The 25,680-nt window shown below is 45.2% G+C and overlaps 1 protein-coding gene across 1 annotated transcript in view; it reads left to right on the top strand.

Moving 5' to 3' along the window:
* The first annotated feature begins 1,873 nt into the window (after positions 1-1,873).
* The window catches only part of rnf217 (ring finger protein 217), a 192,068-nt gene continuing 168,261 nt past the window's right edge, over positions 1,874-25,680 (top strand). The window contains exon 1 of the mRNA XM_072499277.1: positions 1,874-2,827. Coding sequence (XP_072355378.1) covers positions 2,255-2,827 — 573 coding nt within the window. The 5' untranslated portion in view covers positions 1,874-2,254. The remainder of the gene's footprint in view (positions 2,828-25,680) is intronic.

Raw genomic sequence — 25,680 nt, 5'->3', positions numbered from 1 at the left:
TAGTTTGATTCTATTAAGTAGAATGAAAGGGCCCTGCATACAAGGACAGTCAATCCTACACCACCCTGATGACTCCTTCGCGGTCTGAGTGGGGGAGCGGGTTTCTTTTAGATTTTGTCAGCTGAACCTGAAAGAGGAATTTAAGTGGGTCATGGGCCACATGACACCAGCATCACCAATCAAAGGGTTTCTGGTTGGATTTCCCCCACCACCAAGACAAACGTGGCACTTGTGTTCAGGCCTGCTGTATGCAATATTGACCTGCAACTTGTTCCTTCCCATTTTGCAGATTTCTCCGTTGCATGCCTGTTTCAGCCAGAGAGTCACACACATCCACCATCAACATTTCAACCAATTGGAACAGCTCCTGGCTTGACTAAATTTTCAGCCAGTTTATTTTATGACCCTGGGATGGCTGGGCAGTCAGTGGCTTTTGGGCAGCTGACCTATTTCCGCTAGATCGGATGGCTAGAAATTTTCAATACCCAGGGATTACTCTTCACCTCACCTCAGCATTCTTACTTGGTTTTATTAATATTATCATGTATCCATATGTAAAATATCTGTTTGGAGAGAATTCTACCCCGCCCCCCGCCATCAGCTGCAAAATACATTGGCCGGGATTCTACAGTTGCCAATGCCAAAATCGCATTTGGCGATCAGCCGAAGAATCCCTGTTCGACCAACTCGGGGGCGGCGTCGCTTTCGCGATGCTTTGCCTCCTCCAAAGCGCCGTACTCACGGAGTACACCTTGCACCGTACCGACGGCCTCAGGGTGTTGCCTGAGGCCCCCCGATGCCCCGCCCCCGACCGGCCGAGTTCCTGAATGCGTCGCTCGTGTGTGGTCTCATCCATCGGGAACTTGGCGTGGTGGCTGCAGGCTCAGTCCTGCGCCGCCAGTCGGGGAGGGACGATCCACGGGCAGGGGGGGACTTCACCAGGGGCTGGGGCCACTGTTGGGGGGTGGTCCAGGGTGTGCGAGCCAGCTAAAAGGGGTGCACTATTCCGCAGGTTGGGTCCGCGAGTGGCCGGCGCCTGAAGGCCGCTGCCATGTGCATGCGCGGCCACAGACCTGGCAATTCTCTGGGCCGTATCGGCAGCTAGAGCCGGGTGCTCTACGCTGCCTTGATACTAGGCCCCAGCCAAACGGAGGATCAGTGGCCATTTTACGCCATTTTCTCTGTCGTAAAATGCCACCGTTTCCATGGCCGCGTGGGGACTTCGCCTCAAAATCGGAGAATCCAGCCCTTGTGTTCTTTTCAAAAAATGGTCGAGCAAGTAGATCAAAATTGATATCTTCGATTCAGTGGATAAAAGCAAATTACTGCAGATGCTGGAATCTGAAAACAAAAGAGAAAATGCTGGAAAATCTCAGTAGGTCTGGCAGGATCTCTAAGGAGAGAAAAGAGCTAACGTTTCGAGTCCAGCCATCTAGACCCGAAATTAGCCATGATGTGGAGATGCTGCCGTTGGACTGGGTTGGGCACAGTAAGAAGTCATACAACACCAGATTAAAGTCCAACAGGTTTATTTGGAATCAACAGCTTTCGGAGACTCACCTGATGAAGGAGGTACACTCTGAAAGCTAGTGATTCCCAATAAACCTGTTGGACTTTAACCTGGTGTTGTCAGGCTTCTTACTGGACTCGAAACGTTAGCTCTTTTCTCTCCTCACAGATGCTGCCAGACTTGCTGAGATTTTCCAGCATTTCCTCTTTTGGTCTATGGTTCAGCGGTTACCCCGTTGTTGCATCAGTTCAACGAACGCCAACCACATCGTTTCTTCGAGTGATTTTCGAGAAGGTTTACCATGATAAATACGGTACGTTAAAGCTGCCGGTCTATATGGGTAAATACAGTAAGCGCCCAACTCGACACAGCTGAAACGAACCCGACTTTGTTGTGAAAGTGTGAATCTGGGAAATGGCTTGCGCGGCAACTTAAAGGGAGCTGCGGATTTTTGTGGGATTTGTTGTTAAACCTACCTTTTGCGAATCGGCTTGGGACTGAAATATGGACTCCGTGCCCTGAAAGCATGTAATTATGGGAAAGGGAAAGCCGACATTCCCGAGATGTTATGTTTAAACAAAAATAGCTGGACAGCAGAGAGAGAGAGAAAACACACATGAAGTGTGACTGGCTGTTTTGAGTGGCGATTGTGTGGAGAGAGGGGGTGGAGTGGGGATTGGGACCCGGAAGCAGATGCAGGACTCGGCTTGTTTGGAGCTGTGCCTATGGGATTGAAAGTCGGGAATGGAAGATGGAAGTGTGAGAGATGGGGGGGACACGCTTGTGCCCAGCGAGGATGAAGCCGCGGCGGGGAACAGGGAGACGATGGAACGTGGTCCGGATGGCACGGGGACGCAGAATGCCGCGGCCGGCCGCCAGGACAATGGGGAGCGTGCCAGCCGCCTCGCGCCCGGCACCCAGCAGCCCGGCTCGGAGAGCTCGCAGCACGTCTACTGCACCGTCTACTGCGTGGAGAACGAGAATTACCAGAGCTCGTCGCTGCAGGACGAGACAGGGGGGCAGGTTGAGGAGCCCTCTGACTCGGGCCGAGCCGCACCGACTGCCTCGAGTGGATGGACGGGTCAGGATGCCGCCCTGCCCCCGGCACCGGCAGGTTTCGGACTTCCCGCCAGGGAGCCTTTTAGTATCTCCCGGCAGGTCGACATGAATTCGGCGGGGACCCCTTACCCCGGAGAGTATAAACATTTTATTATTTTGACCTGCCGAGTCTGCCTGGATGACAAACCCATCCGACCACTTCCATGTTGCATGAAGGCTGTGTGCGAGGAGTGTTTGAAGAGATATCTTAGCAATCAGGTAATTCCCATCCGTCACACTTGCCCGAGCTGTAACTTTAGGTGTTCCCTTTAGCGCAGACAATGCAGAAACCATAAACCGACAGGGACTGAGGTTGAAACCTTGATTACTACACGAAGGTTTACAGATCGCATTCATAATTCATGCAGGGTGTCTTATGTTCTCGTTCACTATTAACAGAATATAAATCGATTGTTGATCTTTTGCACACTTTTAATTTCTAACCCGCTATAAATATTTTTGTTTGGAACCTTTAAATAGTGAAAATAAAGTGTTTCCTTTTTCATGCGGTTGGGAATGTTATGAAATCAATTCGGGGCATCTACAATCGGCAAAGTTAGCTGACGTTCTGCAACTAGTTAATGTTTTATCAGTTTAAATTGAATTGGGGAAAGCTTTGTATGCACGCACTCAATTACCGAGGTCTGTCGAGGATCAGTGCGCTTGCTTCGAAAAAGACTGCAAAAACACGGAGGTTACACTGTTACATTACAGAGTCATTTCAAATAAAGTTCGGGTGCATTTTTAACTCCAAAGCACCTGGTTTCTTTCTTTCTGTGAATAACGCTGAACGTGGGCATACGTTTGGGATAAAGAGGAACATACAGTGCAGAAGGAGGCCATTCGGCCCATCGAGTCTGCACCGACCCACATTAAGCCACCCGCATCCCCGTAACCCAATAACCCCTCCTAACCTTTTTGGACACTAAGGACAATTTAGCATTGCCAATCCATCTAACCTGCAGTCTTTGGACTATGGGAGGAAATCAGAGCACCCGGAGGAAACCCACGCAGACATGGGGAGAACGTGTAGACTCCACACAGACAGTGATCCAGCAGGGAGTCTAACCTGGGACGCTGGCGCTACCGTGCTGCCCTAAAGTCGGACCTTTTTCAAATAAGGATGATTATTATGATATGGAATACATAGGAGGTCAAATCCGTTATGCTTTTTGGAGCGAATTGGATAAATAGATGAAATATATTAAAGGGTCTGGGGGAAAAAAGGGAGCAGAAAGATAGATAGTTTTAATGTAGAACTGGCAACCGAATAACTGCTGAAATTTCTATGATTTTATCATAAGCAAAACTTGCACATTGCACAATGAATCCAGAATGAAATTGGGTAACAATATTAAAGTTTCTTAAAATGTTTGGTGCAGTTTCCTCCAGTTCTGCCTCTTTTTCAATTAAGCAATCATGTCAAAAGCTCAGCTGTGATGTTTGAAGATCCTGAAACTAGTCCCTAGCCTGTGAGCCAAAGGTGAAACATTAAACTTGTGTGAGGCAAGCAGTCTGTTTATAATTACAATGGTTTACTTTTGATTTGTATGGATGCTATCCTCTTTCACATTCATCGTCTTTGTTTTTCTTTTTAATCTGTGATTTATTTGCGTTCCAAAACAATGCTTTCAAAGATAAAGGTCAGAAAACATAATCCGCCCATTTAAACTAATGTAGTTTGCTGTGGTCCCCTGAAGATAAATGACCATGCATTTGTAATTAATTGATTGCATAACTATGAAAAGAAAAATCATCTGAATGCCTGGACATAAACCAGTTGGGTGTAGATCGTAGAGTGCTAACTGCATTTGATGAGTAGAGATATGAATTATAGCACTTAACAAAATAAAACTTGATTTTCTGTAAGATGATTTTAAATACTTTTAATCATAGAATGGTTACAGGAGAGAAGGTGGCCATTCAGCCCATCATGTCTGTGCTGGCTGTTTGTGAGAGCAACTTGGCCAGTTCCAATCCCTGCCCTTTTCCCTTAGCCTTGCAAATGTTTTCTCAAATTTCCTTTTGAAAGCGATGATTGAATGTGCCTCTACTGGCTTATATGGGGAATACTTGAACCAGATGTAAATAAATTTAGCACAGGGCTAAATTGCTGGCTTTGAAAGCAGACCAAGGCAGGCCAGCAGCACGGTTCAATTCCCGTACCAGCCTCCCTGAACAGGCACCAGAATGTGGCGACTAGGGGCTTTTCACAGTAACTCCATTTGAAGCCTACTTGTGACAATAAGTGATTTTCATTTCATTTCATATTCTCAGGCAGTGCATTCCAGGTCCTGACCACTTGCTGCGTAAAACAAGTTTTCCTAATGTCACCTCTGCTCCATTTGCCAATCACTTTTACATTTGGCGTCTGCTTGTTGTAACCTTTCCGCCAATGGGAACAGTTTCTCCCTATCCACTATGTCCACAGACACTTCATGATTTTGAACACTACTATCAAATCACCTCTCAACCTTCTCTTTAAGGAGAGCAACCGTATTTTCTTCTCATCTATCTACATAACTAAAGTTCCTCATCCCGAGAACCATTCTTAAAACTTTTCTGCAGCCTGTCCAGTGCCTTCATATCCCTCCTAAAAGTATGGTGCATAGACCTGGACCCAATAATCCAGTAAAGGCCAAACCGGCTCTGCCAGATTCAGTTGTCAATCTGGTGGACAATTAAACAACTAACTGGAGGAGGGGATCCACGAACATCCCCAACCTCAATGATGCACATCCCATACATAGATAAGGTTGAAGCATTTCCAAATATCTTCCATTTGTGACTCCCAAGATGCGGAGGCTGTCCACGTGCATATGTAACAAGGTCGGAATATTTGGGCTCTAGCTTGATAAATGCCAAATGACACTTGTGCCACATAAATGCCAGGCAATGGCCCTGTCCAACAAGACAGAATCTAACCACCTTACCTTCAAATTCAACAGCATTACATTTGCAACTAGTCTTCAAGTTTGCGATTTAAAAAAAAAAAAAATATATATATTTTTTTATGGACTGTGGACTTCATTGGCTCGGCCAGCATTTGTTGCCCATCCGTAATTGCCCTTGAGAAGGTAGTTGTGAGTTGCTACCTTGAACTGCTGCAGCCCATGATGTAGGTACACCCACTATGTTATTAGGTAGGGAGTTCCTGGATTTTGACCCAGCGAAGGAAGGAGATATATTTCCAAGTCAGGGTGGTGAGTGACTTGGAGGGGAACTTCCAGCTGGTGTACGTATATATCCGCTGCCCTTGTTCTCAAATGGTGATGAGTTCAGAAGATGCTGCTAAGGAGCCTTGGTGAGCTCCTGCAGTGCAATTTGTCGATGATGCACACTGTTGGTACTGTGGTTCGGTGGTAGAAAGAGTGAATGTTTGTGGAAGGGATGTCAATCGAGCGGACTGTTTTGTCCTGAATGGTGTCGAGCTGCTTAAGAGTGTTGTTGGAGCTTCACTCATCCAGGCAAATGGAGCGTATTCCATCAAACTCCTGACTTGTGTCTTGTAGGTCGCAGACACCTTTGTGGAGTCAGGAAGTGAGTTATTCGCCGCAGGATTCCTAGCCACTGACCTGCTCCTGTAGCCACAGTATTTATATGGCTAGTCCAGGTCAGTTTCTGGTTGATGGTAACTCCCAGGATAATGGAGTATTCAATGATGGTAATGCCATTGAATGTCAAGGGACGATGATTTTATTCTCTCTTTTTGAAGATGGTCTATGTCTGGCACTTGTGGAGAGCGAATATTACTTGCCACTTGTTATGCAAACCTGGACATTATCCAGGTCTTGTTGCATTTGCACATGGAGTGCTTGAAGGGTCAAGATTAGTGCTAAACATTGTGCAGTCATCAGCGAACATCCCCACACCTGACCTTGTGTTGGAAAGAAGGTTATTGATGAAGCAGCTGAAGATGGTTGGACCTAGGACACTACCCTGAGGAACTCCTACAGTGATGTCCTGGGACAGAGATGACTGATCTCAACCATTTTATTTTGTGCTGGTTATGACTCCAACCAGTGGGGAATTTTCCTCATGATTCCCATTGACTCCAGTTTTGCTAGGGCTGCTTGATACCAAATGCCACCTTGATGTCAAGGGCAGTCGCTCTCACCTCAAGTTCAGTTCTTTTTCCATGTTTGAACCAAGGCTGTTATGGGATGGGAACCAGATCAGGAAGTTAGAGGTCAGTAAAGAGGCAGCAACTAAAGCCAGTAAGGTACTAGATAATAAACTCAATGTGACTAAGGGGAAGAGTAGACAGGGAAGATATGATGAACGCAAAGGGACAGGTGGTCTGAGGTGCATTTGTTTTAATGCGAGAAATGTAGCAGGTAAGGCAGATGAACTTTGGGCTTGGATTAGTACCTGGGAAAATTATGTTATTGGCATTACTGAGACTTGGTTGAGGGGAGGGCAAGACTGGCAACTAAATATCCCAGGGTATAGATGCTTCAGGAGGGATAGAGAGGGAGGTAAAAGGGATTGCATTACTGGTCAGAGATGATATCACAGCTGTGATTAAGGAGGGCACGATGGATGATTCGAGCATTGAGGCAATATGGTTAGAGCTAAGAAATAGGAAGGGTGCAGTAACATTGTTGGGACTTTGCTACAGGCCTCCCAAAAGCGAGCATGAAGTAGAGGTACAAATATGTAGACAGATTATAGAAAAATGTAGGAGCAATAGGGTGGTCGTGATGGGAGATTTTAACTTCCCCAACATTGAGTGGGACTCAGGTAGTTTTGGCAGTGTAGATGGAGCAGAATTTGTAAGGAGCATCCAGGAGAGTTTTTTTTAAGAGCAGTATGTAAATAGTCCAACTTGGGAAGGGACCATACTGGACCTGGTATTGGGGAATGATCCCGGCCAGGTGGTTAAAGTTTCAGTCGGTGATTACTTTGGGACTAACGATCACAATTCCGTAAGTTTTAGAATACTCATGGACAAAGACTAGAGCGGTCCTAAAGGAAGAGTGCTAAATTGGGGAAAGGCCAAGTATAACAAAATTCGGCAGGAGCTAGGGAATGTGGATTGGAAGCAGTTGTTTAAGGGTAAATCCACATTTAAAATGTGGGAGTCTTTTAAGGAAAGGTTGATTAGAGTGCAGGACAGACATGCCCCTGTGAAAATGAGGGATAGAAATGGCAAGATTAGGGAACCATGGATGACGGGTGAAATTGTGAGACTAGCTAAGATGAAAAAGGAAGCATACATAAGATCGAGGCGACTTAAAACTGATGAAGCTTTGGAGGAATATCGGGAAAGTAGGACAAATCTCAAACACGCAATAAAGAGGGCTAAAAGGGGTCATGAAATATCTTTGGCTAACGGGGTTAAGGAAAATCCCAAAGCCTTTTATTCGTACATCAGGAGCAAGAGAGTAACTAGAGAAAGGATTGGCCCACTCAAAGATAAAAGAGGGAATTTATGCGTGGAGTCGGAGGAAATGGGTGAGATTCTAATGAGTACTTTGCAACGGTATTCACCAAGGAGAGGAACATGACGGATGTTGAGGCTAGGGATGGATGTTTAAATACTCTAGGTCAAGTCGGCATGAGGAAGGGGGAAGCTTTGGGTATTCTAAAAGGCATTAAGGTGGACAAGTCCTCAGGTCCGATGGGATCTATCCCAGGTTACTGAGGGAAGCGAGGGACGAAATAGCCGGGGCCTTAACAGATATCTTTGCAGCATCCTTGAGCACGGGTGAGGTACCAGAGGACTGGAGAATTGCTAATGTTGTCCCTTTGTTTAAGAAGGGTAGCAGGGATAATCCAGTGAATTATAGACCTGTATGCTTGACGTCAGTGGTAGGCAAACTGTTGGAGAAGATACTGAGGGATAGGATCTATTCACATTTGGAAGAAAATAGACTTATCAGTGATAGGCAGCATTGTTTTGTGCAGGGACGGTCATGTCTTACAAACCTAATAGAATTCTTTGAGGAAGTGACAAAGTTAATTGATGAGGGAAGGGCTGTAGATGTCATATACATGGACTTCAGTAAGGCGTTTGATAAAGTTTCCCATGGCAGGTTGATGGAAAAAGTGAAGTCGTATGGGATTCAGGGTGTACTAGCTAGATGGATAAAGAACTGGCTGGGCAACAGGAGACAGAGTAGTGGTGGAAGGGAGTGTCTCAAAATGGAGAAAGGTGACTAGTGGCGTTCCATAGGGATCCGTGCTCGGACCACTGTTGTTTGTGATATACATAAATGATCTGGATGACGGTATAGGTGGTCTGATTAGCAAGTTTGGTGGAGTTGCAGATAGCGAAGCAGACTGTCAGAGAATACAGCAAAATATAGATAGATTGGAGAGTTGGGTAGAGAAATGGCAGATGGAGTTCAATCCAGGCAAATGCAAAGTGATGCATTTTGGAAGATCTAATTCAAGAGCGGACTATAGGGTCAATGGAAGAGTCCTGGGGAAAATTGATGTACAGAGAGATCTGAGAGTTTAGCTCCATTGTACCCTGAGGGTGGCAACGCAGGTCGATAGAGTGGCCAAGAAGGCATACAGCATGCTTGCCTTCATCGGACGGGGTATTGAGTACAAGAGTCGGCAGGTCATGTTACAGTTGTATAGGACTTTGGTTAGGCCACATTTGGAATACTCGTGCAGTTCTGGTCGCCACATTACCAGAAGGATGTGGATGCTTTAGAGAGGGTGCAGAGGAGGTTCACCAGGATGTTGCCTGGTATGGAAGGTGCTAGCTATGAAGAAAGGTTGACTAGATTAGGATTGTTTTCGTTGAAAAGACGGAGGTTGAGGGAGGAACCTGGTTGAGGTCTACAAAATTGAGAGGTATGGACAGGGTGGATAGCAACAAGCTTTTTCCAAGTGTGGGGATGTCAATTACAAAGGGTCACAAATTCAAGGTGAGAGGAGGAAAGTTTAAGGGAGATGTGCGTGGAAAGTTTTTTATGCAGAGGGTGGTGGGTGCCTGGAACGCTTTGCCAGCGGAGGTGGTAGAGGCGGGCACGATTCAAGATGCATCTAGACAGATATATGAACGGGCGGGGAACAGAGGGAAGTAGATGCTTGGAAAATAGGTGACAGGTTTAGATAAAGGATCTGGATCGGCACAGGCTGGGAGGGCCGAAGGGCCTGTTCCTGTGTTGCAATTTTCTTTGTTCTTTGTTATGAGGTCAGGAGCTGAGTGACCCTGGCGGAACCCAAACTGAGCATCAACAGTGAGCAGGTTATTGCTAAGTAAGTGCCACTTGATAGCACTGTTGATGACCCCATCCTGTCATTTTGCTGGTGATTCAGAATAGACTGATAGGGCGGTAATTGGCTGGGTTGGATTTGTCCTCGTTTTTCTGCATACGACATAACCCGGACAATTTTCCACACTGCTGGGTAGATTCAGTGTTGCAGTTCTACTGGAACAGCTTGGCTAGGGTATGGCAAGTTCTGGCACACAAGTCTTCAGTACTATTGTTGGAATACTTTCGGGGCCCATAGCCTTTGCAGTATCCAGTTTCTTCAGCCATTTCTTGACATCACGTGGTGAGTTGCTGGGCTCCTCCATCACCTGAGGATGGGAATATTTGTGGAGCCGCCGTTTCATCAGGTTGACATCCCATTTTAAGGTATGTCTGGTGCTGCTCCTAGCATGTCCTCCAGCATCCCCTTTGGTGGTAATGGTAGCGGGGATAAGTGGGATTGAAAAAGGCAAATAACAGTCTCACGTGCACACCCACTGCCTGGCAGTGACTAATTCCAACTAAAGCGAACAACTAAAGAGAAACTACCTATCTCCCAATGAATGGCATTATGAGGATTACAATTGATCAGGAACTGAACTGGATCAGCCATACAAAAACAGGCCAGGGGCTGGGGAACTCTGAGGTGTGTAACATGCTTCCTGAACCCCACTCTTCTACAAGGCACAAGTCAACTGTGATGGCATACCCCCCCCTGAACTGGATGAATGCTGCTCCAGCATCACTCCAAAAGCTTGACTCCAGGACAAAGCAACCCGCTTGATCCCATCCATTCCGCCCACGACCATTGCACGGGTGCAGCAGTGTGCACCACCCACAAGATGCACAGTAGCAATTAGACGGGGCTTCTTTGACAGCATCTCACAAACGTGCAGTCTTTACCAAGAAGGGTAAGGGCAACCAACATCTGGGAACACTACCACCTGTAATTCCCTTCCAAGTGACACAGCATCCTGACTTGGTGTTCGTTCACCTGTGGTTGGCTCAAGATCCAGGATCTCACTCTTTACCAGCACCATGGTTGTACCTACATCACATGGACTGCAACAGTTCAGGAAAATGACTCCCCACCACCTCCCTAGGTAATTTGGGATGGACAATAAATGGGCTAGCTCGTGATACCACATCCCATGAGCAAATAATTTTTTAAAAATGGACTGTAGTGACTCAGGAAGTTGGTTCACCCACCATCTCGTAGGCAGTTACGGATGGGCAACAAATGTTGGCATTGTCGGTGATGCTCACAACCCTAAACTACTCCACGGACTTCAGTAACATTTTGAAGAGGGTGATGTAACTATGGAACAAGCAAAATTCTCCTGGTTATTATCTAGTGTTGGCAGAAGTCGGTAAATATAAGTCTTCAGGCTGGATGGTACATTGGGTTTGCCCATGCCTATGCACTCTGGAATCAGAGTTGTCTTCTGGCTATAAGAACCCTAATAAGTGAGTTTAAAAAGACCTAATCCAGTCCCTAGTACATTTAGACTTGACACCACATAACTCCATCTAAACTGGCCTCCAATGTAGGAGGCATTCTACTGAGTGGGGAGTTGAGGCATAGAACATAGAAAATACAGCACGATGTTGTGCCGAACCTTTGTCCTAGATTAATCATAGATTATCATTGAATTTACAGTGCAGGAGGAGGCCATTCGGCCCTTTGAGTCTGCACAGGCTCTTGGAAAGAGCACCCTACCCAAACTCAACACCTCCACCCAACACCAAGGGCAATTTTGGACACTAAGGGCAATTTATCATGGCCAATCCACCTAACCTGCACATCTTTGGACTGTGGGAGGAAACCGGAGCACCCGGAGGAAACTCACGCAGACACTGGGAGGACGTGCAGACTCCGCACAGACAGTGACCCAAGCCGGAATCGAACCTGGGACCCTGGAGCTGTGAAGCAATTGTGCTTTCCACAATGCTACCGTGCTGCCCTTAAGAACAAATAAATCTACACTATATCATTATTGAGATAAGAGTTTAATCTGGTCACTATGCCATATCTGACCAGGGAATAAAGATGATGTTAAAACTAACTAACTGCCAGAAATGAAAGTGACGTCTTTTGCTCTTTCAATCCAATTCAGTACCAGAAATGAGGCGTTATACTCGTCGGGAAAAACTGAACGAGCTGGGGCTCTTTTTTTTCCCCCCCTCTCTAGCAAAGAGAAGGTTGAGGGGTGACAAAATAGAGCTCTTCAAAATCATGGAAGGATTTGATAAAAGTAGACAGAGAAATGATGCTTCCACTCATGGGGGAATCAAAAAGAAGGATGATAAATCCAATAAGGAATTCAGACGAATCATCCTTGCCCTAAGTGTGGTAAGAATATGGAACATATTGCAACAAGTAAATGAGATTGAGACTAATAGCATCAATACATTGGTACATTTTGATGCTGAAATCTGTGCACACATTACAAGAGCTGCAGCTGTTATGTCCAATCTGTGTAAGGAAAGTGTGGGACAACAAAACACAAAACTGAGTCTACCAAGCCCGCAACCTCAGTGCACACCTCTGCACTGGCAGGCTGGGCAGGAGAAAAGGCTGAATGGTTTCCTCCTTTGCTGTCTCAGGTGTATATTTCGCATTTCTTGGCAGGGTGATGTCTTGGAGTGTGTGCTGCTAATTCTTTTTCAAATTTTTTATTAAGGGGCAATTAAGCGTGGCCAATCCACCTACCCTGCACATCATGCAGTCACTGGGAGAATGTGCAAACGCCACATGGACAGTGGGCCGGGATCGAACCCAGGTCCTCGGTGCCGTCCGGTAACAGTGCTAACCACTATGCCGCTTGCCACCCCGTGTGCTTCTAATTCTATCAGCATACACTCATTACTAAGCCAATGACATCCGCATTGGCTCAAACACAGCCACCAGATGGATGACAGCTGTATACCCAAAGACCTTCTGTATGGCGAATTGGCCACTGGGTCATGACCTCCTGGATGTTCATACCTCTGCTGCAAAAACCTCAAGCAAGATATAGAGACCACTGGGAGAGAGTCACTGAGGACCATACCTCTGGAGATTGATTCATTGGAAGAGGCAAGTGTCATGATTGCTGATATTGTGTGCATGCGCGCACAAGAGTGTACAGGAGCATGTGGTACCTGGATAAGAGACTCTTAGGATGCTCTTTGTACTACATATATGGTTCACTAATGTACTTTAGGGATGGAAGTCTACCATCTTTACCTGGTCTGGCCTATATGTGACTCCAGACCCACAGCAATGGGTCAAAAAGGGAGGGAGGCAAAAAGCTGTTAACTATGGGCCTATTAGCCTGACATTTATTGTTGGAGAAATGCAGATCAGTTATTAAGAAAGTAATAGTGCGTTTGTAAAATCATAATCTTATCAAATAGAGCCAGCATGGCTTCATGAAAGGGAAATGGTGCCGACTAATTTTTTTCGAGAAAGTCTCAACCAGAGTGGATCGAGGTGAGCAAGCAGTTGCGTTGTATTGGACTTCCAGCAGGTGCTCGACAAGGTACCTCACAAAAGGTTAAGAGCCCATGGTATTGTCGGTAGTATATTGGCATGGCTAGAGAATTGGCTAATGGGGGACCTCTGGTGTCATTGTGTAGGGGGAATTGTGTAGCACGAGGTGGCACCTGCCAGAGTACTGCACATTCTGCCCTTTTCTCTTCTTTTGAAAATAAAGATCCCATATAGTTGGAATGCCCAGAAAATCCAGGGGCGGAAAAGGCAGACAGTAGAAGTTGTCGCCGGAATAGATGGCCTCTCCAAGCTAGTCAGCAGAAAAAATGGCAGAGGCAGCCTCTGGTTCTGGCCACCCCTCTAAAGGCCGAGATGCTTTTGCGTACCTTGGTGAAAGAATTTGATAAGCAGTGACGGGTTGTGTCTGAGGACCATTGCAAATCAATGGAGGAAGCCTTGGCCCCCATCCGAGTGGCTCTGGAGAAGACCAACAAAATTGTGAAAGGCCATGGAACCATCACGCGAACCCGCCCACCAGGACTCTGTCTACACCTCCAGTTGCCTTGGGAAAGGGGGCAGCATAAAGACCCACCCGGGATATTCACTTTTCCAACTTCATCCATCGGGCAGGAGGTGCAAATGTCTGAGAACACGCACTAACAAGTACAAAAACAGCTTCCTCCCAGCTGTTATTGAGCTCCTGAATGACTCTCTTATGGATTGATCTGATCTCTTCACACATCTCTACTGAGTAGTACTGCACTCCGTATGCTCACCTGTGCTTATAGGTGGAAAGGCAAGTTATGAGAGGGATGCAAACTGTTTGTATCCAGAGATATTGATAGGCTAAGTAAGTGGGCAAGATGTGGGAAAATGTGAAGTTTTTCATTTTGGAAGGGAGAACAAAAAGAACGGTATTATTTAAACGGAGAAAACTGCGGCAAGCTGCAATACAAAGGGACTTGTGGTACAAAACAGAAAGCTAGCACATGCAATAGGTAATCAGGAAAGCTAATGAAATGTAGGCCCTTATTTTGAGAGAGTTGGAGTATGTCAGTACTGTATAAGGTACTGATGAGACTGGGGCAACACAGGTGGAGAAGGTAGTCAAGAAGGCATACGGCATGCTTGCCTTCATTGGCCGGGGCATTGAGTATAAAAATTGGCAAGTCATGTTGCAGCTGTATAGAACCTTAGTTAGGCCACACTTGGAGTATAGTGTTCAATTCTGGTCGCCACACTACCAGACGGATGTGGAAGCTTTAGAGAGGGTGCAGAAGAGATTTACCAGGATGTTGCCTGGTATGGAGGGCATTAGCTATGAGGAGAGGTTGAATAGATTTGGTTTGTTGTCACTGGAACGAAGAAGGTTGAGGGGCGACCTGATAGAGGTCTACAAAATTATGAGGGGCATAGACAGAGTGGATAGTCAGAGACTTTTTCCCAGGGTGGAGGGGTCAATTATGAGGGGGCATAGGTTTAAGTTGCGAGGGACAAGGTTTAGAGGAGATGCAAGTTTTTTTACACAGAGGGTAGTGGGTGCCTGGAACTCACTGCCGGAGGAGGTGGTGGAAGCAGGGAAGAAGGTAACGTTTAAGTGGCATCTTGACAAATACATGAATAGAGGGATACGGACCCCGGAAATGTAGAAGAATTTAGTTTAGACGGGCAGCATGGTCGGCGCAGGCTTGGAGGACCGAAGGGCCTTTTCCTGTGCTGTACTTTTCTTTGTTCTTTGTGACCACATCTGGAGTACCGTGAACAGTTTTATTTCCCCTTATTTAAGGAAAGATGTTATTTTATTGGAGGCGGTTCACAGAAGGGTCACTAGAATGATCCTCGGTATGCTGGGATTGTCTTATGAGCAAAGGTTAAACAGGTTGGGACTCTACTCTTTGGAATTTAGAAGAATGAGAGATGATCTCATTGAAACATAAGAACTAGGAACAGGAGTAGGCCATCTGGCCCCTCGAGCCTGCTCCGCCATTTACTGAGATCATGGCTGATCTTTGTGGACTCAGCTCCACTCTCCGGCCCGTACACCATATCCCCGAATCCCTTTATTCTTTAGAAAGGCATCTATCTTTTTCTTAAAAACGTTTAAAGAAGGAGCCTCAACTGCTTCACTGGGCAAGGAATTCCAGAGATCCACAACCCTTTGGGTGAAGAAGTTCCTCCTACACTCCGTCCTAAATCTACCTTCCCTTATTTTGAGGCTATGCCCCCTAGTTCTGCTTTCCCCGACCAGTGGAAACAACCTGCCCGCATCTATCCTATCTATTCCCTTCATAATTTTATATGTCTCAATAAGATCCCCCCGCATCCTTCTAAACTCCAATGAGTACAGTCCCAGTCTACTCAACCTCTCGTCATAATCTTATCCCCTCAACTCTGGGATCAACCTAGTGAATCTCCTCTGCACTCCCTCCAGTGCCAATATGTCCTTTCTCAGGTAAGGAGACCAAAACTGAACACAATACTCCAGATGCGGCCTCACCAACACCCTATATAATTGCAGATAGGATTCTTAAGGGGCTTGACAGGGTAAATGCTGAGAAGGTATCGCCCCACCTCCATGAGAGAGTCTAGGGCCAGCGGTCATAGTCTCAGAATAAAGGGGTACCAATTTGTGACTGAGGTGAGGAGGAGTAACTTCTGAGAGTTGTGAGTCTTTGGAACTCCTTGCCACAGAGAGCTGTGGGGGAAGAGTCCTTGTGTATAAGGATAAAATAGATAAGGGCTGGGATTCTCCACACCGCAATCTCACTCAGAAGGGGGGGCGGAGAATGGGGCGTCAGACCGGCAATCCGGTCCAGCGCCTCCCCGTGGCGATTCTCCGCTGACAGCTGGCTGAGTTCCCGGCGGAGTGGTCCACTCATGGTTCCACCCGGCGGGAGCTCAGAGTGATGGCTGTGGACTCAGTCTGTGGCCGCCCAGGTGGAGGGCGGGGATCCATCACCGGAGGGGGGAGGGGGAGGGGGGAATCCTCCAGGACAGCCAGGCCCGCAATCGGGGGCCGCCGTATTGTGCGGGACTGCCGCTGCAGGCGCAGATTCGCAGCTGGAAGTGCCGGGCCCTGTATCGGCAGCTGGCGCTGCAAGGACTACTCCGGGGCCCTGCTAGCCCCCTTCAAAATGAAGAATCACTCTGGACTTTCTCCAGGAAAGTCCAGAGTGATTCGTGCTCGTTTTCTCGTGGGTGTGGGAACATCGCCCCATTATCAGAGAATTCTGCCCACGATTCTTGATCAGTAAGGGAATCGAGGGTTACATGGAAAGGGCAGGAAAGTGGATGTGAGGAATGACGCATCAGCCATGAACATATTGAATGGCGGACACCTGTTCATATTAGTCTTATAGACACATGTGTTTTCTCTTTTGTAAATTCTATATAATTCACCTTTTATATTATAAATTTAGTACAAATTGAATCAGTAGAAAATTGCAGTTCAGTAACAGTTATGGAACATAGAACATTACAGCGCAGTACAGGCCCTTCGGCCCTCGATCTTGCACCGACCTGTGAAACCACTCTAAAGCCCATCTACACTATTCCCTTATCGTCCATATGTCTATCCAATGACCATTTGAATGCCCTTCGTGTTGGAGAGTCCACTACTGTTGCAGGCAGGGCATTCCACGCCCTTACTACTCTCTGAGTAAAAAACCTACCTCTGACATCTGTCCTATATCTATCTCCCCTCAACTTAAAGCTATATCCCTCGTGCTAGACATCACCATCCGAGGAAAAAGGCTCTCACTGTCCACCCTATCCAATCCTCTGATCATCTTGTATCCAACTGTAAGTGAATAGTAATTGTTTTCATACATTTAAAAAGACAAATGTCCACATATTGGCAACTCCTTTGTTACTGTGCTACAAGCAGCTGAAGTTTATTTGTTATTTGCAGGCAGTGATCTGAAGATGACATTCAAGCTGTCTGTACTCGGCTTTAAAAAAAGACTGGAATTTGATGAGAAGGAATTATTATTTATGTGACGTTAATGATTAAAGTACCCACGTTAGAAATGATTAGTTATTTTTTCTTACCAAATTTAAATGAAAAAATGAAGGGAATTGCTTTTAGAAGACCGATGAACAGTTATCTATCTTTCTGCCTCCATTTGATTTATTATTTGGAGAAGAGGCTGAATTTATCATTTTGATTCCAGAAAAGTGGTCTGTGACTCTGGTAGTTGTACATGACTTCAAAAACTCCCGGAATACCAGCTAATAAGTTATTAACTGATGAAATTCCCAACTGCATTTAAAAGGTCTTTTGCAGCAGGACATCTTATTTTTCACAAGCCAGCATGGAATTATTGAGGGAAAATCACCAGTTAACTAATTCTCTTGGGTTTTTAATGAGGTAACGGAGAGGACTGAAGAGGGTAATGATCTTGAGATGGTGTATTTGAACTTCCAAAATGCATTTGACAAAGTGCTGCTAAACAGACTAGCGAGCAAAGTTAGAGTTCGCGGAATTAAAGGGACAGGAGCAACGTGGATACGAAATTGGCGGAGTGACAGAAAAAAGTGTAGTGGTGACCATCCATATGCGATGAGACATATTGGACTTAATGTTAATTATGTTTCTTTCATCGCAAATGCTGCAAGATCAGCTGATTTCTTCCAGCACTTTCTGCTCTTATTTGTGATGCTGAACGTTTTTTGGACTGGAGGAAGGTTTATAGTAAAGTTCCCCAGGGATCAGTGTTAGGATACCTGATCTTCCTGATGCATATAATTTTTAAAAAAAATTGAAGTACCCAATTAATTTAAGGAGCAATTTAGCGTGGCCAATTCACCTACACAGTACATCTTTTTGGGTTGTGGGGGTGAGACCCACGCAGACACTGGAGAATGTGCAAACTCCACACGGACAGTAACCTGGGGCTGGGATCGAACCTGGGTCCTCAGCGCCGCCCCCCCCTCCTAATTTGCCTTGGTGAATATGAGCAGTGGCACCTTATCAATGGGCTTCTAGAAATCTTAAGTACAGTAGGACCACCAGTTCCCCTTTATCCCAAACACATGTGACTAGATGGACCTATGGTGTAAACTTTTGTAATGTGGTTAATTGCATTTAATAAGCGAGCAAAATAATGTTTGTTGAATTGCAAATATTTAGGAGTTGTTTGTAACGCTGGCAGTTTGAACTCCATTACATATTTTTATATATTAACGCTATTTTACTAGTATAGGAAGCAACATGTCATGCGAGTGCATGAGTAATTTGGAACTCGAGCAATTATCAATCCTGAGATGTGCCTAGGTTGAAGTGGATCTGACTGTAACTAGTCAGTTAGACATTATCTACTTGAAAGCTTGTTAGTACTCTCGGCCTACCACGTGCATAAATATTGGAATCACACTGAATTAATAATGCTTAATGTGCTAGAATGTTGTCCAAAGATGTGCAGGCTAGATGGGTTTACGGGGACAAGGCGGGGGAATAAGCCTAGATAAGGGGCTCTTTTAGAATGTCCGTGCAGAACCGATGGGCCGAATGGCCTCCTGCACTGCAGGAATTCTATGGTTCTAATATTGAAATTAGCACAATTTGTCAGTTGCTTGATGAATCAGTTAAATTCAATACTTTTTGTTTCTGCAAACAAATTTCTGCATTGCAGGGGATTTTATTGTCTTTGAGAAACAAAGATTGCTCTACATTTCAGGAATTTGAGTCTTGGGGAAAGATTCAGGAAGTTAAGCTTTTTTTCTTTGCAAGTGAAAACTTTGATGCAATCTAATTGTAATTAAGGGAATTGAACCATGCAAATGGTTTACAACAGAGGGAAGTCAGGTAAACTTTGTTCACCTCTGGGGTAGTAGTAGTAGTAGTAGTAGTAGTAGCTCAGAGAATTCAGGGAACATCATTAAAAGGCCTAAAGAGAAGATTTGATTTATGATGAGCTGATGAGTAAATTGAGATATGATGAGTAAGTTAAGTTGAACTTCAGAAAAAAAAGAATGATCAGACTTAATAATTATTACAATGTGTTCAAAACGGGCAAATGGCATTTTATTTGTGTACATTGTGGAACAAAGTGCTTTTTGGTTCATGCTTCAAATTGTAGCTTTTCAATCAATGCAAAGTCACTATTTTAAAATTGAAGCCCAGGTAATCCGGAGTAAACCACTTCAATTCCTTTTCTTAAAAATAAATTGGAAAAAAAAGTTTGATCAAAATAAATTTCACCGTTAGTCCTTGGCAGGTGAACAGAGCTCTTCACGTGTATCTAAGTAGTGCAAAGCCCAATGAAGCTGTTAAAAGAATGGGGTAGCACACTGGTTAGCACTGCTGCCTCACAACGCCATGGACCTGGGAGCGGTTCCTGCCTTGGGTTTTTATCTCTGTGGAATTTGTATGTTCTCCCCGTGTTTGCTGGGTTTCCTCCGGTAATCCGGTTTCCTCTCTCAGTCCCAAAAAATTTTTACGGCTAGGTAGATTGGCCATGCTAAATTGCCCTTTATTGTCCAGGGATGTGCAGTTAGGGTATGGGGATACGGTGAAAGGGGGGAGTGGACTTGAGTAGACTGCTCTTTCGGAGAGTCGGTGCTACTGCTGTAGCACAGCAGGTATTCAAAATTCAATGATGCCAGGCAAAGCTAATTTTGTTGCTATCTGCTTGAAACGTATCTGCAAAACCAGTTGTAGTACAATTGATTCTCTAATGCCTAGTGACATTTTCTGATCTGCAGAGATATGTATGAACGGAAGTCAAAGATGAGAAAAAAACAGTTCTGCTATCAAAGAACATTGTCTTGTGACGTATTAACTTTTTTGTTTGTCATGACATCTTGTTCTATTTGAAAACTCTGTTTTGTCCCTTCATGTAGGATTATTCCATAATGTTTATCATTGCTCCTCAATTTATTTTTCTCTCTTTTCCGTTTGTGGTTAACCACTTCCTTTCTTGACATGAAATCTTGTTTTATATTATCGGGCAATTCTGTGAACTCCTCCAGTGGAAAGTCTCATCAACTGGGAATGCAAATCGAGAATTCAGGAGAAACATGTTCTATCTGTGCATCTTAATTAATTAATTTGCATTGGCTTTATAAAATTACCCTATTTAATATTTTACATACTTGGAGGGAGTTGCACTTCAACATCTTTCTTTTCCAAACATTAAAACTAGAACATCTATGATCATTTCTTCCTAGATCACCTGATTTATAACTGGATTAGTCTTGCTCTTTTCCAGCACCCTTTCTGATCTGCTTTTCTGTGGCATTGTGGCCATAACTGAAGACCGTATCCTAAATGTCGTCTAGCAAAAAGCAATAGAGAACTCCCATTTATTAAGTGCATTTTACAACTTCAGAACATCCTAAAGATACCCATGATGTGTAGTGAACCTTTGAAGTGTTGCCGCTATATCAATGTCAGAAATGTATTGCAGAGTACCCTCTCTTGTAGATTTGTGCTCTGATGTATTCTGCTTGCCTTGCCATATAGTCTGGACATTTTGAAAGTGGCATGACTACCACTATTACTAGAACCCTTCTAGTTTAATTCATTACCAAATCCTCAGAGGTAATTTCTTTTTCTGAGTTTGTCCTTCTGGCAGACCAGATAACCATAGATGCGTGGCTCTGATTGTACATCTTGATTAGTAAATATTTATCGTCACTGTCTAGCCAATAATGTCACATAGCGGCTTGTTTCTAGTTGCAGAATCTACTTGATCTTTATTCCGCTGCTCCCTGTTTCCTATTTTTTTAAGACCAAAGTTATTATCTAGTCCCATAATTTTTCCCGGATATCAGCAATTGTTTTTAATTGGGACTCCATCATGTATTAGATACCGGGGCTGGTTTAGCACAGTGGACTAAACAGCTGGCTTGTATTGCAGAACAATGCCAACAGCGTGGGTTCAATTCCCATACCGGTCTCCCCGAACAGGTGCCGGAATGTGGCGACTAGGGGCTTTTCATTGAAGCCTACTTGTGACAAGCTATTATTATTATTATTATTATTATTATTATTATTATTATTATTATTATTATGTAGTTCAAAGGCTACATAAAAGATACAGGAAAGATTTTTTTAAAGGTTAAAGCTGAAAATTAAAATAAAGGAAGAAAATGCTGTAATTATACAATTTGCCAACAACTTAAAAAGCAAAAGAAATGTTATGTGGAACCTCCATCAGTTTACATCTGGAAAACTAGGCTATCAAATCTCTCTTAGAAACATAGAATTCTTACAGTGCAGAAGGAAGCCATTTGTTCTATTGACTCCCTGAAAGAGCACCCAACCGAGGCCCATTCCCGCGCCCTATTCCCGTAACCCCATACATACCCCCACCTAGCCTATACGTCTTTAGAATGTGGAAGGAAACTGGACCACCCGGTGGATACCCACGCAGACACTGGGAGTACGTGTAAACTCCACACAGTCACCCAAGGCCAGAATTGAACCCGGGTCCCTGCTGCTGTGAGGCAGCAGTGCTAACCACTGTGCCCCCTCCTTCAGATACTTATTTTTGAGATGTGGGCGTCACTGGCTAGGCTAGGATTTATTGCCCATCCCTAGTTGTCCTTCAGAAGGTGGTGGTGAGCTGCCACCTTGAACCGCTGTTGTCCCTGAGGTGTAGGTACACACACCCACGATGCTGATGCAGGGAATTCCAGATTTTTTGAGCCAGTGACAGTGAAGGTACGGAGATATATTTCCAAGTCAGGATGGTGAGTGGCTTGGAGAGGAACTTCCAGATGATGGTGTTCACTGTTACCTGCTGCTCTCGTTGTTCTAGATGGTCGTGATTGTGGGTTTCAAAGGTGCTGCCCAAGGAACTTTGGTGAGTTCCTGCAGTGCATCTTGTAGATGGTACAACTGGCTGCCACTGTTCATCAGTGGTGGAGGAATTGAATGTTTTTGGAAGGAGCAGCAATCAAACCGGCTGCTTTGTCCTGGATTGTGTCAAGCTTCTTGAGCGTTGTTGGAGCTGCACTCATCCAGGCAAGAGGAGACTATTCCATACACTTGTGTCTTGTAGATGGTGGACATGCTTTGGGGGATCAGGAGGTACTCGTCGCAGGATTCCTAGCCTCTGTCCTACTCTTGTAGCCGCAGTATTTATATTGTTAGTCCAGTTCAACTTCTGATCAATTGTAACCCCCAGGATGGTGTTAGTGCAGGATTCAGTGATACCAAGGGCGATGGCTTAATACTCTCTTCTTGGAGATGGTTGTTGCCTAGCACTTGTGCGCGGCAAATATTACTTGCCACTTGTCAGCCCAGGCCTGGAAATTGTCCAGGCTTGCTGCATTTGCACTTGGAGCTTCAGTGGTTTGAGGAGCCGTAAATGGTGCTGAACTTTGTGCAATCATTAGCGAATGTCCGCACTTCTGACCTCATCGTGGAAGGGAAGTCATTGATGAAGCAGCTGAAGATGTTTGGGCCAAGGACACTACTCTTGCAGTGATGTCCTGGAGCTGAGATGATTGACCTCCAATCACCACAAACATCTTCCTTTGCGCCAGGTATGACTCCAACCAGCAGAGAGTTTTCCCCCTGATTTCCATTGACTCTAGTTTTGTTAGGGCCCCTTGGTGCCATGTTTGACCAAATGCTACCTTGATGTCAAGAGCAGTCACTCTCTCCTCCTCTCTGGAGTTCAGCTCTTTTGACCAAGGCTGTAATGAGGTCAGGAGCCGAGTGACCCTGGCGGACAAACTGAGTATCAGTAAGCAGGTTATTGCTAAGTAAGTGCCACTAGATAGCACTGTTGATGACCCCTTCCATCAATTTCCTGATGATTGAGAGTAGACTGATGGGGTTGGATTTGTCTTGCCTTGGCAGGGGCTTGCTTTGGCTAAACAGGGGTTGTTTAACACAGGGCTAAATCGCTGGCTTTGAAAGCAGACCAAGGTAAGCCAGCAGCGCGGTTCAATTCCCATACCAGCCTCCCCGAACAGGCGCCGGAATGTGGCGACTAGGGGCTTTTCACAGTAACTTCATTTGAAGCCTACTTGTGACAATAAGCGATTTTCATTTTCATCTGAGCGATTTTCTTCATTGCCTGTGTTGTAGCTGTACTGGAAGAGCTTGGCTAGGGGTGTAGCAAGTTCTGGAGCACAAGTCTTCAGTACTGTTGCTGCAAAATTGTCAGGGCCCTTAGCCTTTGCAGTATCAAGTGCTTTCAGCCATTTCTTGATATCACGTGGGGTGAATCTAATCAGCTGTAGTCTTTTCTTGTATTGTAGCTTCACCAGGTTGGCACCTAATTTTTCGGTATTCCTGGTGCAGCTCCTGGCTTGTGTCAAAAACGTTAACATTTGAGTAAGACTTTTAGACTAAAAAAGCATAACAGTTAATGCTTTTACAGTTGATGCTTTTAACAATTTTTGCTTGAACAAGGAGAGCGAGACCTCTCCTTGCAGCCAGGACCACTCTCCCAAACATGAGGGAAATAAAGGCATTTATACACAAAGGAAACCCATCCCCCCCGCCCCCCAGGTAGTACTTTGATAATTGCTGAGCCTTTCTGTTGGCTTACACAGAGACAAAGGTACTATTCCAATACAAAGGAGAGGTGATCAGATGACGTCAATGTCTTCTGCAGTAATTCTACGAGATGAATGTATATTAGCATTACAAAAACCGCGGTAATCGACTGACTTCACTGGCCTCAATGATACTGCTATAGATAAACGGTGTGTGTGTCACAATACAAAATGGGTCGATCTCTTCAAGAAACCGATTAAACTCCTGACAATGTAATCAATTTACAAGGGGCCATCTGTCTGCTGACTGAACCAATGAGGTAGCTAAAGCAATTTACAATGAGACCCTTTAAGACTTTATGTCGTGTATCCCATGAGGCTGTAAACGTCCATGTTAGGTTTCCACACATGCCCTTCTGCTCCCTTCTTTGAACCAGGGTTGATCTCCTGGATTTGTGGTAATGGTAGGGGGGGGGGGGGGGGTGGAATATGCTGGGCTGTGAGGTTACAGATTGTGGTTCAGTACAGTTCTGCAGATGGCCCACAGTGCCTCATGGATGTACAGTCTTGAGTCGCTAAATCTGTTCTGAATCTATTCCATTTAGCAGGATGATATTGCCACACAACACGCTGGACAGTATCCTCAATGTGAAGACGGGATTTCCATCTCCACAAGGTCTGTGTGGTGGTCGCTTCTACTGATACTATCATGGCAGGCAGGTTGGTGAGGATGAGGTCTGGTATGTTTTTTCCTCTTGGTTCCCTCACCACTTGTCGTAGAACCTGTTTAGCAGTTATGTCCTTTAGGGCTCGGTCAATAGTGGTACTTCTGAACCACTCTTTGTGATGGACATTGAAGTCCTCTATCCAGAGCGCATTCTGTGCCCTTGGCACCCTCCGTGCTTCCTTCAAGTGGTGTTCAACATTTGAAGTGCACTAACTGTTACATACTGAATTGTGTACAGTATGATCCTGCAAACAGCAAATAAACTGAATGACGAGGCAGTGTGGTTTTTGATAGCGTTGTCCAGGAGTAGGTGACTTTTATGTCCATCTGAGCAGATCTCATCGAAGAGATTTTTAAAAATTCATTTACAGGATATGGGTGTCGCTGGTTAGGCCAGCATTTATTGCCCATCCCCAGTTGCCCTTCAGAAGGCGGTGGTGAGTTGCCTTCTTGAACCTCTGCAGTCACTGAGGTATAGGTAGACCCACAGTGCTGTTAGGGAAGGAGTTCCAGAACTTTGACCCAGCGAGAGTGAAGCAATGGCAATATATTTCCAAGTCCGGGTGGTGAGTGACTTTGAGGGGAACCTTCAGGTGGTGGGGTTCTCGGGTATCTGCTGCCCTTGTCCTTCTAGATGGCAGTGGTCGTAAGCTTGGAAAGTGCTGCCTAAATATCCTTGGTGAGTTCCTGCAGTGCATCTTGTAGATGGTGCACATGGGTGCCATTGTTCATCGGCGGTGGAGGGATTGAATGTTTGTGGACGAGAGCAATCAAACGGGCTGCTTTGTCCTGGATGATGATGAACATCTTGAGCCTTGTTGGAGCTGCACTCATCCAGGCAAGTGGAGAGTATTCTATTACACTCCTGACTTGTGCCTTATAGATGGTGAACAGGCTTTGGAGTGGGGGGGGGGTATCAGAAGGTGAGTTACTCACTGTAAGGTTCCTAGCCTTTGACCTGCCCTGGTAGACACAGTGCTGATATGGCTAGTCCAGTTCAGTTTCTGATCAATGGTAATCCCAGGATGCTGATTGTGAGGGATTCAGCGATGGTAATGCCTTTGAATGTCAAGAGTTGATGGTAAAATCCTCTCGTCAGAGATGGTCATTGCCTAGCATTTGTGTGCAGCGATTATTTTTTAAAAATATATATTTATTAAAGTTTTTTTTAGCACAATTTTTCTCCCTTACAAACAAC

Source organism: Scyliorhinus torazame, chromosome 4 (assembly GCF_047496885.1).
Source record: "Scyliorhinus torazame isolate Kashiwa2021f chromosome 4, sScyTor2.1, whole genome shotgun sequence".
Lineage (NCBI taxonomy): Eukaryota > Metazoa > Chordata > Chondrichthyes > Carcharhiniformes > Scyliorhinidae > Scyliorhinus > Scyliorhinus torazame.
The sequence above is the reverse complement of the archived record's forward strand: the minus strand, read 5'-3'. Positions and strand labels throughout refer to the sequence as shown.